Source organism: Saccostrea cucullata, unplaced genomic scaffold, assembly GCF_032062105.1.
Source record: "Saccostrea cucullata isolate Sc308-1 unplaced genomic scaffold, CSIRO_AGI_Scuc_v1 ctg14122, whole genome shotgun sequence".
Classification (NCBI taxonomy): Eukaryota; Metazoa; Mollusca; class Bivalvia; order Ostreida; family Ostreidae; genus Saccostrea; species Saccostrea cuccullata.
In genome coordinates, this window is record NW_026919943.1 from 1 (window position 1) to 16406 (window position 16406).

The window sequence follows — 16406 nt, forward strand, 5'->3', positions numbered from 1 at the left end:
ACCAATATACATGTACTGAATTTTCATGCGAATTAAATTCATGCACTCAATTTCCATACAAAATAAAATCTTGATCATACAAGACATATATCTATATTCCTTTTCCTAAAATTGTTTTTCTAACTTTCTAATACATGTCCTTTACCAGTCACCGTACTGTTACACTCTCTGTGATATGTATAAGAAAATAATGAAAATGCTAGATGTCTTAAAGGCACATAAGTTTATTTAACTATTCCTTCCTAAATGAATCTGGCGTGGAAAAGACACTTTATAAGCCTCTATGTATGTCATGCAGTGAAAAGAGTTTTGTTAGCCTCCCTTGCTTGCTGAAATGTCAGTAAGAAATGCTAGGGTATTGGCTTCGGAATACTGATATAGAGCACGGTGGTTTATGGCAACAAATGATGTGAAATCTGCTATTGCATTTCAGCATTCAAACGGAATGTAAAATTTTCTGCATAATGGCAAAATCCTGCAAGGAAACAAAACAAAGGAGTTTATTCGAGTACTCGGACAGGTTAAAAAAACTACATAACACGACAAACGAGCTCATCCGAGTATTCGGACAAGTTTTTCAGGTCACATAATTTTTCTAAGATTATATATGCCTGTTTGCTGATGGGTTTAGCCATCCCTTCTATCTTGTCTATTGTCGTCTAGGTACATCGTCGTCTCCACAAGCCATGCTAATTATTTCCGAGGTATAATTTCGTAGGTTATTTCGAAAGTGAATTTTATTATGTCCAAGAATAAGTTAAATTGCGCAACATACTTGTCATTAAATCTAAATGTTACGGATATGACTATTAGTGATTTCCTGCAACTTGCTGTTTGCATATAACATATACTAGTAACTAGGTCAGTGGTGAAGAAGTTCGTACGTTGTTTGATTAGATTCTAGGTCTTATAGAGTCGAGGTTGGATAAGATGCATCAACATATCAAAGGACAAAATTAATTCTAAATATGTTAGAGCTTTTACATCTACACGATCTCCTAGTAAAAGTCATTCACATTAATGAACTGTGCATTTACATCCTTTATAACAATTCTTACCTGTGGCACAGCGAAGAGTAAGGATTGCGCAATGTAAAACTGTCGTTGTGTTTTGTCATGTTTCCAGAGGTGAACTACATTGCCTGGGGATATAAAATAGCTAATATTTCACTTTCTTGTATAGAAGTTTCTTTTTATGAACAGACAATGTGTATTGGATGCTTTTAATGTTCTTTTGTTATATACCTGTTATAGTCTTCTCGTAATTTCCTTCTACATTTCCAACGAAGAAATTCCCCTGGGTAGTGGTGATTTGGTCATATTTATGAATATTCAAAAACAAATCATGCGTGACAGGACAGAAAATGGCTGTACCACTATCTTTCCAGTTTGTTGTGGAGAAAACACCACTGTTTCGACTGATTGGGATAAAATGCTTCCCTAAAAATTAAAAAAAAAATCATCAGTAACGTACATGTAATATCATCCAGGCACGTATTATCGGGCACTTTTTTTCAAACTTGAATTTATACTATTGATAATGTTCATTGAAAGGCGAGTTGACCCCTGCTTTTTGTTGTAGAGTACTAGAATACTCGTAGTTAAATTGTGTTAGATGATTACTTGTGTTTAATAAAATTTGGTTCTTATAGGAAGTTTCCAACCCCAGGCCCTCCATTGTTTTCTGACTGCCCCTTTTAAAAATGATACCATATGCCTGGTATCAGATTTATCGGGAAAAAAAAACAAGCATCTTGAAAAATAAACTTTGTTTTTGCCTTTTATTTTTATATCTTAGTGAATTAAATTTACAATGCGATTCCAGTGTTTATAAGCTCCACATTGAATACCGGGTTATGTACATGTAAATTTATCTTGTCAATCAAAGTGATACTTGGGGGTGGGGGTGGGGCAAAGAATATAAGTGAACAGGTACTTACTGTATAAGGAAGTTGTTTCCGAGGGCTGTTCTGTGTATTCGTCTTCTACCCTTCTTCTTTTCAGGTTATGAACAGTGCCACAGTCCATAAGAGGTGTATTATTGTTATCCAAGATGTCGACAGTTTCTAAACTCATGATCTGTCCCAAGAAAAAATATCCTACTTTTTGAGTATTAGAGTATTTATATTGTTTATTGCTTTTCATTGCTAGAAATGGAAGCATTATTGATGCATTTTCTGATAAAGTGAGCTCGAATGATAAATTAATTATAAATGAATCGTGCTTTATTCCATATAATAATGGTCGAAGTCATGCAAGTTGTAATTATTCCACAATAGGAATGAATGAAGCTTTTAGCATAGCATTGAACACTGCTAGACAGGCTTTGTTTTGGTTAGTAAGCACTTCTTAAATATCTTTTACTTGGAACCTCTATAACATTAAATTGCTGAATCAAGTTAAATAGTCCGCAGTAGAACATTGACTTTTTAATCCGAATGGACCACCATATCAAATTTTAAATGTATGTCGTTTAAAAAAGGTTTCCATTTAGATAAAAAATATCATATTCCTTTCGTATCATTTGTATTGTTTAAAACTGTTTAACATTTATAACTTCAGACTGTTGTAAATTATGCATTCTTCTGAAAACATTCCCTACCTCAGGTTTTTGGCGCCATTAACATGCTTAACATTTAAAAGGTGAAGTGAATCATTCTAAAGAATATTGAGTATGTCCACATCTGTATCTTGAACTTCTCTACGTACAATGATACATACAAAACCTACCTTTGTAATCTATCCAAATTTCTGGCACCGTGATTTTTTTTTCATCAAAACAATGTCATCGTATCACTTATCACGAATTGACCTACTTTCCATACTCCAAATTCACCTGAAATAATTGAACCTGTTTACCAACAACTAGCAAGCAGCGATAATGTCATGATGACAGTGCGGTAACAGATTTATAACGTGAGAACTAACTAGGCGGTGTAATCCCTTTCTTGAGAACGTTACCTTTGTTTACATATGGAAGTCCACTTGGGTCTTGTCTCTCGTGAAAGTTATTAGTTTGAAATAATATTAATGAAGTTTGAAGACTTCCATCTTATGAATTTTTTGATGTTAAAGTAAATGAGAACAACGCCTTGAGTGTTTATGAATACTGGTTATTAGGTAGATTCCTTATTCTTCATAATTTTGGTTAAAATAGACACGGAATAGGGTGTTTCAAAAGGGGAGGGGGTTCTAAAAACAAATTTTGACAAGCCAACCCCCACCCCCCAAAATAAATCCATCGAAAATCTTTTTTCGCGGGATGAAGTGGATTTTTTTTCTAATGGTTCGATTACATTTTTATTTTTTTTTTTTATTTCTCCAAATGCTGGAGCCAGTGTTCGACCTAATTAAGTTCCTGGTTGTACCTGTGCATGCTGTCACAATTACTTAGTAAGAGCGGAAGAACGAGTCAAATTCTCATAGCACCAGATACAGGCACTTGTTTCGGAAATAATTTTTTTAACCCATAGCATAATAGTAACACAAGGTATATTTATAACTCCGAATTACATTCAGTACCCCCTCATCAGAAAACGCCTCCTCCAGTTTCACCGATTCTGTCAAAAAATTAAATATAGGAAATCAACGGTTACAGCCTTACAGAGCATATCTCAAAGGATGTTTCCCTTAAATCAGGCAAAGCTTCAGATTAAACTAATAATCTAATTATGTGCATCTCTAAGTGCATCATTCATGCACGTTTGGTTGCCATAGTTCTTAACGTTACTTGAGAATGGAGTTATTCTAAAAAAAATATTCTGGTCATTCATCAGGATACTAATTATGTTCCCCAAACGAAGTTGGGGAACATATTGTTTTTACTCTGTTTCTTATTATTATTATTCTTATTAAGGTCTTCCGACTTCCTTCGGAAGACCTTATTGTTATTCGTCTGTTTTTTATTATTATTATTATTATTATTATTTTTCTTTTTTCATAGTTAGGGCGATATCTCAGCTGTGCGTGGACGGATTAAGAAGATTTTTACAGGGATGATGCATCATGAGAATATCTCCAGACGTGTTTTTCATTTTTTCAAAATTCACTTTCGTTCGCGATTTTGGGGGATTTTTGTATTTTTTAAAAGGCATTTTGTCCAGCAGTTTTCTCGAGAACGGCTAAAGATATGAAAGTGAAACTTACTGAGGTGATAGAACATCGAACTCCATTATGGGGAACGACCTTTATTTTTCGTCGTCGGCACTTCCGGTCGCAAACGGAAGTGAATTCAAAAAGTCCCATTTCTCAACTTTTTAGTTTTTCAATATTTTTCTTTAGAATTTACAGGGTTGATAGAGTGTCTTATGAGAATTCTAAATATGTGTTCAGAATCTTGATGCGTGCATATATTGAAAAGATATGACCGAACCAAACTTTGTCCCACTGTCGGGGGTTCGAATCCCGCTGTGGGCGTTGAAATTTTTTTTCTTTGTTTATGTCTTTTTTGAGTTGCAAATGACTTTTATCTCTTTTATATCACGAATGGAATATTTTGCGGATTTTTAAAAGCTACTTTTTGAAATTTTTGAGGAATACCTGTAATTATCATGACGTATGTTTAGAGACTGCTGTGAATAAACGTAAACAAAAAAATACATTCTCAAATCTATTTCATGGGATGATGTAGCATAGAACTCTAACGAAAAGTCGGTCGGAAGACCACTTGTTGCTCTAGCAACAAGAACGCATCTAGTTATTATTATTTTTCTTCCTGGGAAAATTTTGTCCGCGAGTGATCTTGTAAACTACACATTCGACTTAGGTGAAACCTTTTTAGGGTTAGTAGGCATGTTATGTAGATTTGCGGAATCAAGGTCATTTTGCGCGCACGTGCTTGCAAGAGCGCGCACGTGCAAAACTTGAAATGACTAATATATAATGGATATAACCGTAACTTTTCTATTTTTAGGCGAAATGTTTTGAAACTCATAATGTAAGGATATATGAGTAGTATGCACAAGATGACATGGTCAAAATAGCAAGATCGCACGTGCAAGCACGTGCGCTTCGCTCTGATTGGCTGAAACTAAAGTCTCAATATCTTTCTTGTTTTTTGATAAAATCATTTGAAATTTTGAACATAGTCATACATTAGGGAGATCTACAGCCCGTAATAAAAGAAATATCATGAAAGCATTTGCATGCACGTGTGCTTGCAAGCGCTCGCACGTGCAACACGAGAAATTTCCAATATAATTGATACAGACGTAACTATTTAAATTATTGATGATATGCTTTAAAACTCATATTAGAAGTATATATTAGAAGCATAGACAAGATGACATGGTCAAAAAAGCAAGATCTCACGCGCATGCACGTGTGCCTCGCTCTGATTGGCTGAAACTAAAGTCTCAATATATTTCTTGTTTTTTGACGAAATCCTTTGAAATTTTAAACATAGGCATGTATTAGGATATCCTACAATAAGATATATAGCAATTATCATGAAAACGCGTGCATACACGTGCGCTGCAATCTGATTGGCTTATGCTTTAAATAGCTATAACTCCCTTGGTTTTCAACCAAACAGGATGGGATTTGGAACATGGATAGATATAATGGACTTCTACAAGAAGATATGGTCAACATGCACATGCATACACGTGCATGTACGTGCGCTTCAATCTGATTGGCTGAAACTTTGAACAGCTATAACTACCTTGGTTTTCAACCAAACGAGGTGGTATTTAGAACATAGATAGATGTAATGGACTTCTACAAGAAAGTATGGTCGCCATGCTCATGTGAGCACGTGCGTGCACGTGAAATGAGTAAAATCAAAAATACACTTGAATTAGCGTATTTTTTAAATACTTTTGGATTAAATACTTTGATACTTAGTATATTAAAATATATAGATTGTATAGACAAGATTATATGGTCATTACGCACGTGCATTCACATGCGCACGCGTGCAATGCTTAAATTTGAATGAAATTGGTACACTTCTGGGTAAACGTTGTTAAAGTCTCAAATGCATAGAGTTTGTCTTATTTAATGAAGCTTATACGGAATATGGCACCAAAAGGGAGTTGGGGAGCGTTTGGGGAACATCTGTAACGGTCCCCGTTACAATTAGCACTAGTTAATGTAAGGTCAAATCCAATTGGAATTTGTAATCGAAAAGGTGGCGAGTTTTAGAAATATTGATGTCTCATATATTTTTTGTTGAATTTAAATAGATACTTTAAAGGATTATTTCCTATTCAGTTTTTTTTTAATCATAAAAAAATTCACAAAAATCATATATATTTTTTTTAATCAAGACTTAGTTAAAAAGTACCGAAAAGTTCAACTTCTATGTCGTTTGATAATTTTTACCAAAATTATGTGGAAAAGGTAAATTTTACCTTGAGAAAGGGTCTTTTTGCACGACATGGATGTAAGGGTTGGATAGTTGTATGCTGTTTTACGTCCCATTCTCCCATTCGAGAATTTTTCACTCGTATAGAGACGTCACCATATACTTTTGAGGAGCCCTTACTCGACACTCATGGCCATTGAGCAGTGAGATATTCTTATCGTGCCAACGCCAACCGTGACACGGGCTTCGGTATTCGCTGTCTCATCGATGCAATGGTTATTATGCCTTATGAAGCAAACCTTGTAGTGTGCATCCTTAAATGCACCATCCATGCGAAATCGGTTAACAAAGGGTTTCTAGTTATACTTGGAAATGGAACTTACTTCAAAAACTATATCCTGTTCACTTCAAAAATTGTGGAAAATAAACTTCAAATTCAGCATCCGAAGCAAGTCTAGTAGTGTAAATGTTTAGATTTATCATCTATAAGCAAGTTTTTGTTCTGGGAGGGCAAAGAGTTACTTGATAAATTATAGTTTAAAATATATTTTTTTTATTCATATAAAGAAATGGATTGAACAGCAGGCATAAATGCCTATGATCGTTCTCTCCATAGGTCAAGGTACAATTACAAGTACATGTAAACATTGAAAAATGTATGAAGAGTAGATTATAAATTGGTACATATTTGGAATTTATTCAGAGAGAGAGAGAGAGAGAGAGAGAGAGAAATGATAAGAAAAAAATATAATTTAACAAATAGATAGGAAAAATAATAATTATATAATAAATAAACAATAAAATATAATTGATAAATTAATGAAACTTGCTCCAGAAACATTAACCTGATCACTCATCTGAAAAATGTAGGTCAGATCTAGCCTCAAAAGAAAGTCTGGTAGTATACATACTTATATGTATCATACATGCAAGTTTGGTCAATAAAGGGCTTATATAGCTACCACTTTAAAAGGAGTCCTACTCCAAAAACTGTATACATGTTTTTGCCTACAGGTAAATGATTATCAGCAAAGAGAAAGTACACAAGTTGTATAATAAAATATTAAATCGGACAATTTTTTGCAGTTTAATGGATTCAAGAAAAAAAATCACTCTTGTCAATGTGTATTTGGACAAAAATATATTGTCTTTAATCAACAGTATGCAATTTCAACACTGACTCTGGAAAAATCTTTAGAAGGACATAAAAGAAGTGAAAGGTAAATAGATACTTATAACAAGAGAAACTGGGATACGCCAACATTTAAACCATTGCATATTCAAATGTAATACGGAGTGTGTATGGTCTTAAGAGTGCATTCGATTCCCGCCAAAAAAATTTAAAAAATACATTTAAAAAATTTAAAAATATAAAAAAAAATCTTGAGGGAATGAATTGAGTCCTGAGAGAGAGGGGTGCAAACAAACAGTGGACTCTCTTGGTCACACATACTTCATTTTGTATAAATATCTTCAGTTATATTTTCTTTCTGTAATAAACAGTGTTTATATCCCTACTTTCTGACTAAATTTCGGGTATATATTTTTTGTTCAAGCCCGTCCGTTACTCTTTCGCCTTCTTGAAATGTCTCTAAAAATTTTTATAAGCAGTAACCAATTTACCTTTTGGAATATGACAGGAGGTATTTAGCAGATTTACAGAAATGTTTTAGAGTTTCCAGTTTTATCATGGGGTTCAGATTCGTTGACCCAAAAGGTTACGAAGAGGCCACAATGGACAATCATTAACAAAAAAAAAATCTTTGGATTTTTTTTTCCTCTCTTAAAAATTACAATGCTGTATTCAGTCCTATTTATATAGAAGCATCCACAGATAAAGTAGATTCAATCTTGTTCAAATCATGGTCCCCGGAGGCGGAGCCACAATGGGCAATCAAATTTTTAAATAGGGATACATAGGGAAAATTATTTTATGATCATGCTTGTATTTAATAGGAAGCATCCTCATGTATAGTGTAGACGCAGATTTTTTTAAATTCCTGAATCCCATGAAAGGATGCACAGGACCACAATGGACAATCAAAGTTTTGCAAAGTCACACATAGATGAAATCTTTAAAAAGGACAAAATAGGCTAAGACCCCATTTTGGTCTCTGTTTTTTTTAAGTCTCTATGAACGATGCAATACTTCATTATGAAATTCCTGTTGTCACCATTGTTACAAAAATTTTGCATACTCTATTTTGTCTACTTTAGAAAAGAAAACCTGATAGAAGGGAGTGGGATGAAAATTGTAAAATATATTCCCGTTTTATTCCCTTTTAATAATGTATACGACTCCTCAATTGTTTTTCTTCAAATTTTCCCTTACCATAATTGCAGTGCATAGAATTAACTTTAAAAACACAAAACAGAAATTTCAAAGTTTTTTAATCACAATGTCAATTTCAACTTAAACGCACCATGCCTTGTACTCATATGCTGCATTTATAAAGTCAATTTGTAATTATTTCACCAATCTTCCCCATTTTTTCTCGAGTGAAATAGTAATCTGTGAAATTCAGGGTGGTATTTTTTCAGTATATACCAAACTCAGCTGTAAGTTTATTTCACACTGGGTATGTTATTCTTTCAGTATGTTTCATTTTAGTCGATTTGTTCACTGTCTTTAACCTTTGTCAGCCCCCAGTGTCCTATGTGGAACAAATAGTTTCAGTTATGGATATTTCAGAAACTATTTAATCTTTTGTTATACATAAACTTCAAATTATTCTAGAGGACTTGTCATTGACCCGATTACCCTATGTAGTAAGTCGACATTTCAGATTGGGTTGTACTTAAAGAAATTTCAAAACCTTTCATATTTGTATGTAATCTTTTATTGGTTCATAAACAATATACTTGTACATTTTCAATAAAAGAAAACCATTGAAATCTATAAGTGCATGTACAAGAGGTGTTAGAAAAGTTCGCGGACAATTTCTATTGTGAACGCACTATTTCCACGAAACCGGTCAAACTTTCCAGATAAAATCTTAACCTTTTTTTCCAATAAATATACAAGAATTTGGTGCTCTCCGATGATTATTGAAATGTATACAGCTTTTTTATTTTGATAAACCTTGCTTCACGGAGCATGCTACATTTTGGCACGTATACATCACAAAGACTCTTTATTAAAATTAAAAATCGCACAAATAGATTTATGATATATTACCTGCCGCTAAAGTATTCATAAAACGTCACCGGGATAAATTTTGAACTGCGTTGGAGGGTATATGACTGTTTTATAGCCGTTTATGAATGATCAACGCGTAAAAACACAGCCAAAAATCGGAACGTCACTGAGCGTCATGGAGCACTGCACTGCGTAAAAATTATGTCTGCAGACAGGAAAATGTCTAAAAAGAGATTAAAATGTTCAAGATGCTGCCGGGAATTTCCTACACATACAAAGGACATGTTTTCAAATGGTTGTAGCTTCATAAGAACGAAAGGATTAACATGTAATAGTTATTGTATATTTATTATGGTGTATCCTGAGTTATTTGGACGAGGGGCGGTGACGAGTGCGAAGCACGAGTCTCCGCCCTTCGTCCAAATAACTCAGGATACACCATAATAAATATTCAATAACTTTCTTGTATCATGGCCAATCAAACGTCATGTCACAGATTTTCAGCATGATTTTTAATTACACCAATAGAAAATGTAGTTTTTGTCAGGTGACCGCATAGATAATCTCTCCTTTCTGTCAGTATTTTTGATAAACATTTTACGTGCGTGTGTTCATGAGAAAGGACGTCGGATTGCAGTATCCCAACACCCCCCCCCCCCCCCCTCCTGGATTCTAGAGTGTGGTGCAAGGGGTTTTTTTCCTTGTCAACTGTTTTTGGAGGCCCCCTTTCTTTTAAATGTAGCTACGGACTTAAGGTGGCCGAGGTGTGATTCTGTGCATTAGTGCTGGGGGCACAGACCTGGAGCGTCCCCCCTTTCAAAAATTGCTGGATCCGTCCCTGAATTGTTAATGAAATTCACAAGAAAACCTTTGGATATCAAAGAAGAAAAAAAGTTGAAGAAGGTAAATTCAAAATCAAGAAAAAAGATACCCGTTGATCATTTGACATATTCGAGCTGTTGTAATCACGAAAACGCTGTGTCAGGGTCAATTACTCTTCATCTGTGGATGCAGTACAGCGTATGCCCTATATTACAATAGGTGGGATATTTAAATTTATTACATACTTAGTAATAAATACAGGTTTTTTGCATATGCGATATGGCTGACGTCACAATAGCCGTATCATCCCTGCAGGGCTGATATGGATTTGCGGGGCTGATAACCTATATCAGCCCCGCAAATCCATATCAGCCCTGCAGGGCTGATACGGCTATTGTGACGTCAATTTCACACCCTTAGTAAATTAACCCATAAAAACAGTACTTGTGATCATACACAATTTTTGGTTTGTTCATATTCTCTTAATTTTAACTTTATGCAAATAAGGTTAATCTTAATTTACAAATACATGTAATAGATTATTTTCAAATTACAGATCAAGTGCATTGAAATAGCAGTAGAAACAAACCCAAATCGTATGAGACAATAGACCATGTACATGTATGTAAGAAGTCCATGCATGAATATATACTTATTTTCTTCTCAACTTAACGTGTTCTGTATTTTATTACTAAGTATGTAATAAATATAATAAAACATACCCTTTTCCACATCACATCCTGTATCAGCCCTCGACCAATATCAGCCCTCGGGCCTTCGGCCCTCTGGCTGATATTGGTGTCTCGGGCTGATACAGGATGTGATATGGAAAAGGGTATGTATTATTCTCTATATATTTCTGTGTGGAATTCATGTCAAGAAATTGATCTCTCGTTGCTGTGGATTGAATATTTGAAGAGCTCCGTAAAATCATTTCATAGTTTGGGATATATACGTACTGTAATTTATGTGAAAGACTTTTATTTCACTTGCAGAAATTTTGCATTTGTGTATTACAATGCCCATTCATTCTGTAATTCAGATTCAATATACATGTAATTTAAAATGATGAAATCGCCTTGGTGTTCAATAATTTATTTACACGGCACAGTTTTTGCTGGCTCCGCCCATATACACGGCACAGTTTTTTTCTGGATACGCCCATCGGTGTATCTCAGTTATTGTACACTTGACTTCAAAGGAAAAACACCGCAGCCATGATAAAATTTGAATGATTAACTCCATCGACACTTCAATACCCCCTTATCGCATGGACGTTGCATTGCGCCTATATGGTTTTGCATAGTTTCAATACCTGATCGATTAACTGCATAGACGTTTTTAAAGATCTCAGTAATATCCGAATCAGTACAAAAGACATTATAGTAGAAAAGTAACATGTCTTGATTTAGATATTCAATTTTAAAGTAGAAAAAAGATAAGAAAAATCTGAAGAAATGAAAGATTTATAGAACTGCGACAAAGCTTAACGGGTTGAAGTCTGGTTGTCACGTCGCCTTACGTCAAGTGATTGCTCCGTGAATCCTATGACCTCATAGTAAGAATCGTTGTAAATTTTCAAGATTTCATTATATGGACTTAATTTTTTACATACCAATAAACAAAATGTAGGAATTTATTCAGACATAGGTCATACTTCACAGTACACAAAAGATTTTCCGTAATTCAATGTGTCCGCGAACTTTTCTAACAACCCTCGTATTGTACCCATATTGTAACCGCCATATGAAAGATTGTTATTGATGATTAACAAAAATAAAATCATCATTAATATTCTACGCTTTCTATGCACTTGATGAAAATGTATCATTCCTGCAAATATGATTAAGAATTTGCCTCTTATTTTGTCAAGGGCAACCATCGAAGTACTAGCTAGCTAACTACATGTAGCTATATAATTTGTTGCCCAGAAAATATCGATGTTTCTAAGATTCTCTAGATCGAAATATCCACCTTGGTACATGGTAAGGGTCGATCTCATCTTCTCGCTGGCCAGTATCCACATCTGTTCCTAACTTCCTATATCATGCGGATTAATGATAATAAATCTCCTGACGGTTATCTGAAATAAAATAGTACATTTACTCTTCAATAGATAATGATTAAAGAATTCCATGCAAAATGGGACATATGAATTGTTTGGATTCATTATCTAAAATTGTAAGATTTTCATATATACTTTTATTGTCCATCCATTTTTTGAGCTCCATGATGCCCATCAGCATCCAAAAAAACCCCGGAAACATCTTCTTGGTAGTGTGTTACTCTATCATGAAACAATAATTATGTTAATATGAATACTTAATAAAGTTTTTTTTTACAGGCAAAGAAATATAGAATGTTCCTTGCTACATCAATTTTTTTGACAAAATCAAAATATTTGTTGCAGTCTGAGTTTGGAGTATTCATTTTTAAGATGTCAACATTAATGACAATATTGATAGCATAATAATTACCTTTCACAAACTTTGAAGGAATATAATAACCACTCGTTAGAAAAGATCAAATCGCTTGGTGTAATCGGAGGTTTTTTGGACGAAACGGCATTTGTGAATTATGTTCTTTATATAATATTAAATGTTCAACATCTCTAACACTTAGGCTAGAGTGCCTATTCGAAATTATAGGTTGAACTTCTGTAGCTTTATCGTCATCCATCTCGCGCCAAATCCTAGCTCTATTTGTGACGTCACCGTGGATACCATTGTTACGTATACAGTAAAGCTTCCGTAAACTTCAAGTAAAATACTGATAATACTTACCGAATAACAGAAAAAATATTATCCGTAATTTAAATTTTCCGTATTCGGATTATTGCGCCCCGTTATTAGGAGACCCATTTTTGTACTCATTTGCGGCAGAATTTATTGATAAACGGTATAACGTCCATTCATCTTTTATGTAGCAATATACCTCAATGTCTAATAGTCGATTCGATACGCAAAAGCAAACAATTTTTAGAATGGTGGAAGCTAAGGACAATTAAATAATTATTGACGAAACAAAGGTATCAATTAACTTAACATTATCTAATCATTTTACCTTGTCAGCAAACGTATATATAATGAAATTGAGTGTTGACTATCGTTTATCAACGGATTTTTGTTTGTTTATATTCATTTATATATATCATTTTTTACCGCTTTCCACACTTCATTTTCCTTTGTCTATGATTCAAGTTATTCAACACAATTTTAGTAAACCTTGTAGGCTAAATGGTAAGTGGAAACTGGGAAGACACCAAAAATATCCAAAATGTGGTATCTCCGGGCACCTGTGAAATATAATAATTACTTCTTTAAAAAGCAGTATTTTCTATTAGAGTTAGATTAGACTATTATTTTGTACGAGTATAATATGAACGACTTATCTTGCACCCATGAAAGGAAAATGACAGGTGTAACTTGCAGAAGGATAAAACGTACGCTGAACTAGGACCTTAGGTCCCCTGCTCAGTGCACGTCTATCGGGCCTGTTTACTCCGCTACAAAATGTAGTGCGTTGCATACGTAAAGTGAAAATAGAATAAATCGTAATACTGTGAAGCCTTTTCAGTGTAAAAAAAAAAATAACAGAAAATTTATTCTTGTCAAGGGAATAACCATCTGATGGGTATCAGAAAACAAAGAGGGGGAGAGGGGTTGCTGAGCAACATTAACTGCAATATTATAAGATATATGATATAGAAGAGTTTAACATTTATTGATTATGTTGGGTGACCTGTGGTCTCCCTTATGATTTTATTATTCCATGTAAGGTTATAGTATCTATATAACACAGTGCCTAACCTCTGATCTCCTTACTAATAGTAAGCGACGCAGAGTAAACGACGTCCAGTCTCTGCATTCGCAGAACTCGAACAAGCAGGGGAGATTTTGCCCCCTACCACCCCTACCTTTTCATTTCGCTCGGACTTTCCACCAATCCTTTAACATAATTGAACAAGAGGCCCATGGGCCACATCGCTCATCTGAGCACTGTGGCTAGGAAAAAGTAGAAATTGGTTTATTATTGAAAATTTTAAATCCAAAAGAAGTCCCATGACCAGTCATGGCTTTGCTATTCTTGAGAAGAAGATTTTTAAAGAATTTTCCTATATAGTTCTATGTAAAACTTTGGTTTTTCCATCCCCCAACCCCCGGTGGTCATGATTCCATAAAAATATGATTAATTATAGCTTTTCTGTTCTTGACAAGAAGATTTTTTTGAAGAATTTACCTATATATTTCTATGTAAAATTTTGGTCGGCCATTGTAGCCCTGCCCTATTCCTGGGGGTCATGATTTGAACAAATTTGAATCTACACAACTTGAGGATGCTTCCATATAAATATGATCAATAATGGCTTTACTATTCTTGAGAAGAAGATTTTTAAAGAATTTTCCTATATATTTATATGTAAAACTTTGATCGGCCATTGTGGCCCCGCCCTACCCCCCGGGGTCATGATTTGAACAAACATGAATCTACAACCTGAGGATACTTCCATATAAATATCATCAATTATGGCTTTGCTATTCTTGAGAAGAAGATTTTAAAAAAATCCTCTATATTTCTATGTAAAACTTTGCTCAGCCATTTTGGCCCCGCCCCTATCCCCGGGGATCATGATTTTAACAAACTTGAATCTACACTACCTGAGGATGTCTCCATATAAATATGATCAATACGTTATATCGCGACTACCAAAGCGTACCTCGCAGTTATCTAATTTACTACCGCTCTTTTGCGGGGGAGTCGAGAAAAGTCTAATTTCTGGGGGCAAATGACATTGTTTACAGTAGTGACAATCGAATGATTCGAACAATTTAATGCCGAAATCACGATGTTTTGACAGATATTGAACTCCAAATAGTAGATTTTCAAATAAGGAAAGTTTAGAATATTTTATCTGCCTAAAAATGTGACGATTTTCAATGAAAATTTAACGAGAAGGGTCCGCTTAATTAAAAATATCGTTAAAAATGTGACAATTTAGGATCGGCTCCTCTCAAAAATATATTAGGCTGGGTCAGCGATTGTTTAGCGAAGTATTCCACAAGGAATTTTTACTTATCTGTCCTTATAAATGCTACAATGATCGATCTTGCTTTGTATTGAATAGCTCATTGCCCCCATCCAACAGACGATTCCTACCTCCTTCGCGAAAGAGTTCCGCTAAGTTAAGTAATCGCGATATCAAGTTTTATGGCTCCGTTATTCTTGAGAAAAAGATTTTAAAATAATTTTCCTGTATATTTCTATGTAAAAATTTGGTCGGCCATTGTGGCCCCGCCTTCCCCCGGGGGTCATGATTTGAACAAATTTGAATCTGCACTACCTGAGGATGCTTCCCTGTAAGATTAACCTTTACTGGCACAGTGGTTCTTGAGAAGAAAATTTTTAAAACATGCCACCAAATTTTTATTAATTCGCAATTATCTCCCCTTGAATGAGGGCGTGGCCCTTCATTTGAACAAACTTGAATTCCCTTTGCCCAAGGATGATTTGTGGTAAGTTTGGTTGAAATTGGTCCAGCTGTTCTTGAGAAGAAGTCGAAAATGTGAAAAGTTTACAGACAGAGGGACGGACAGACGGACTACAGACAAAATGTGATCAGAAAAGCTCACTTGAGCCTTTGGCTCAGGTGAGCTAAAAATTATTGTTAATAAATTGTTTAATGTCTCTTTTGTCTTCCTTATGAGGTCATGTTTCAATAGGCGACCTCATCACTTAACACTTTTTGCCGGAAATCCCTGATTTTATTTATCTTACAAAGAAGACGTACATCCTGTACTGCAAAGTTTGGGGCTGCATGGAGTTCTCCTCCCCTTTCCCTGGAATTAACACATCAAATTCATAAACCCATCAAAACTACATTAAAAAAAGGAAATAAAATTTTAAAAATGCACCAATTGTTATTTACTTTTGGGATGCACATACTGTATTTGATGACAAGCAAGTTGACTAATCCTACAAATTCCAATTACATACATTTAGAAGATTCAGAGATATTATGCACTTTTTTCCTTGTCAAAAAATTATGGTCGCAATTTTTTTTGAGAGGATTTGAAAAATAATTCTACACATACCATGATTTTAAATTATTGTCTACTTACAACTTTCAGTAACATCGTAA

The 16406-nt window shown here is 34.5% G+C and overlaps 1 protein-coding gene across 2 annotated transcripts; it reads right to left on the reverse strand.

Moving 5' to 3' along the window:
- Positions 1-6: 6 nt before the first annotated feature.
- Positions 7-2973, reverse strand: LOC134240623 (uncharacterized). 2 transcript variants are annotated; one of them, XM_062722710.1, is made up of 6 exons: positions 2924-2945; positions 2730-2835; positions 1940-2078; positions 1245-1439; positions 1059-1141; positions 7-475 (listed from the first exon to the last, which is right to left on the reverse strand). In XM_062722710.1, exons 3-6 carry the CDS (start codon positions 2073-2075, stop codon positions 437-439), a joined length of 453 nt encoding a protein of 150 aa, XP_062578694.1. In that variant the 5' UTR covers positions 2076-2078; positions 2730-2835; positions 2924-2945; the 3' UTR covers positions 7-436. The 2 variants fall into 2 exon arrangements, with proteins under 2 accessions (XP_062578694.1, XP_062578688.1); XM_062722704.1 differs by having other exon boundaries at positions 2730-2973.
- Between the last annotated feature and the right edge of the window lie 13433 nt (positions 2974-16406).

What these genes read in the sequence shown, in the direction of transcription:
- LOC134240623 (XM_062722704.1), bottom strand. Translation starts at nt 2,075, where the DNA reads ATGAGTTTAGAAACTGTCGACATCTTGGATAACAATAATACACCTCTT. An exon ending in GGAAACAACTTCCTTATACA is followed by an intron (nt 1,440 to 1,939) that starts GTAAGTACCTGT and finishes TTTAATTTTTAG; the next exon opens with GGAAGCATTTTATCCCAATC. An exon ending in TACTCTTCGCTGTGCCACAG is followed by an intron (nt 476 to 1,058) that starts GTAAGAATTGTT and finishes GTTTCCTTGCAG; the next exon opens with GATTTTGCCATTATGCAGAA.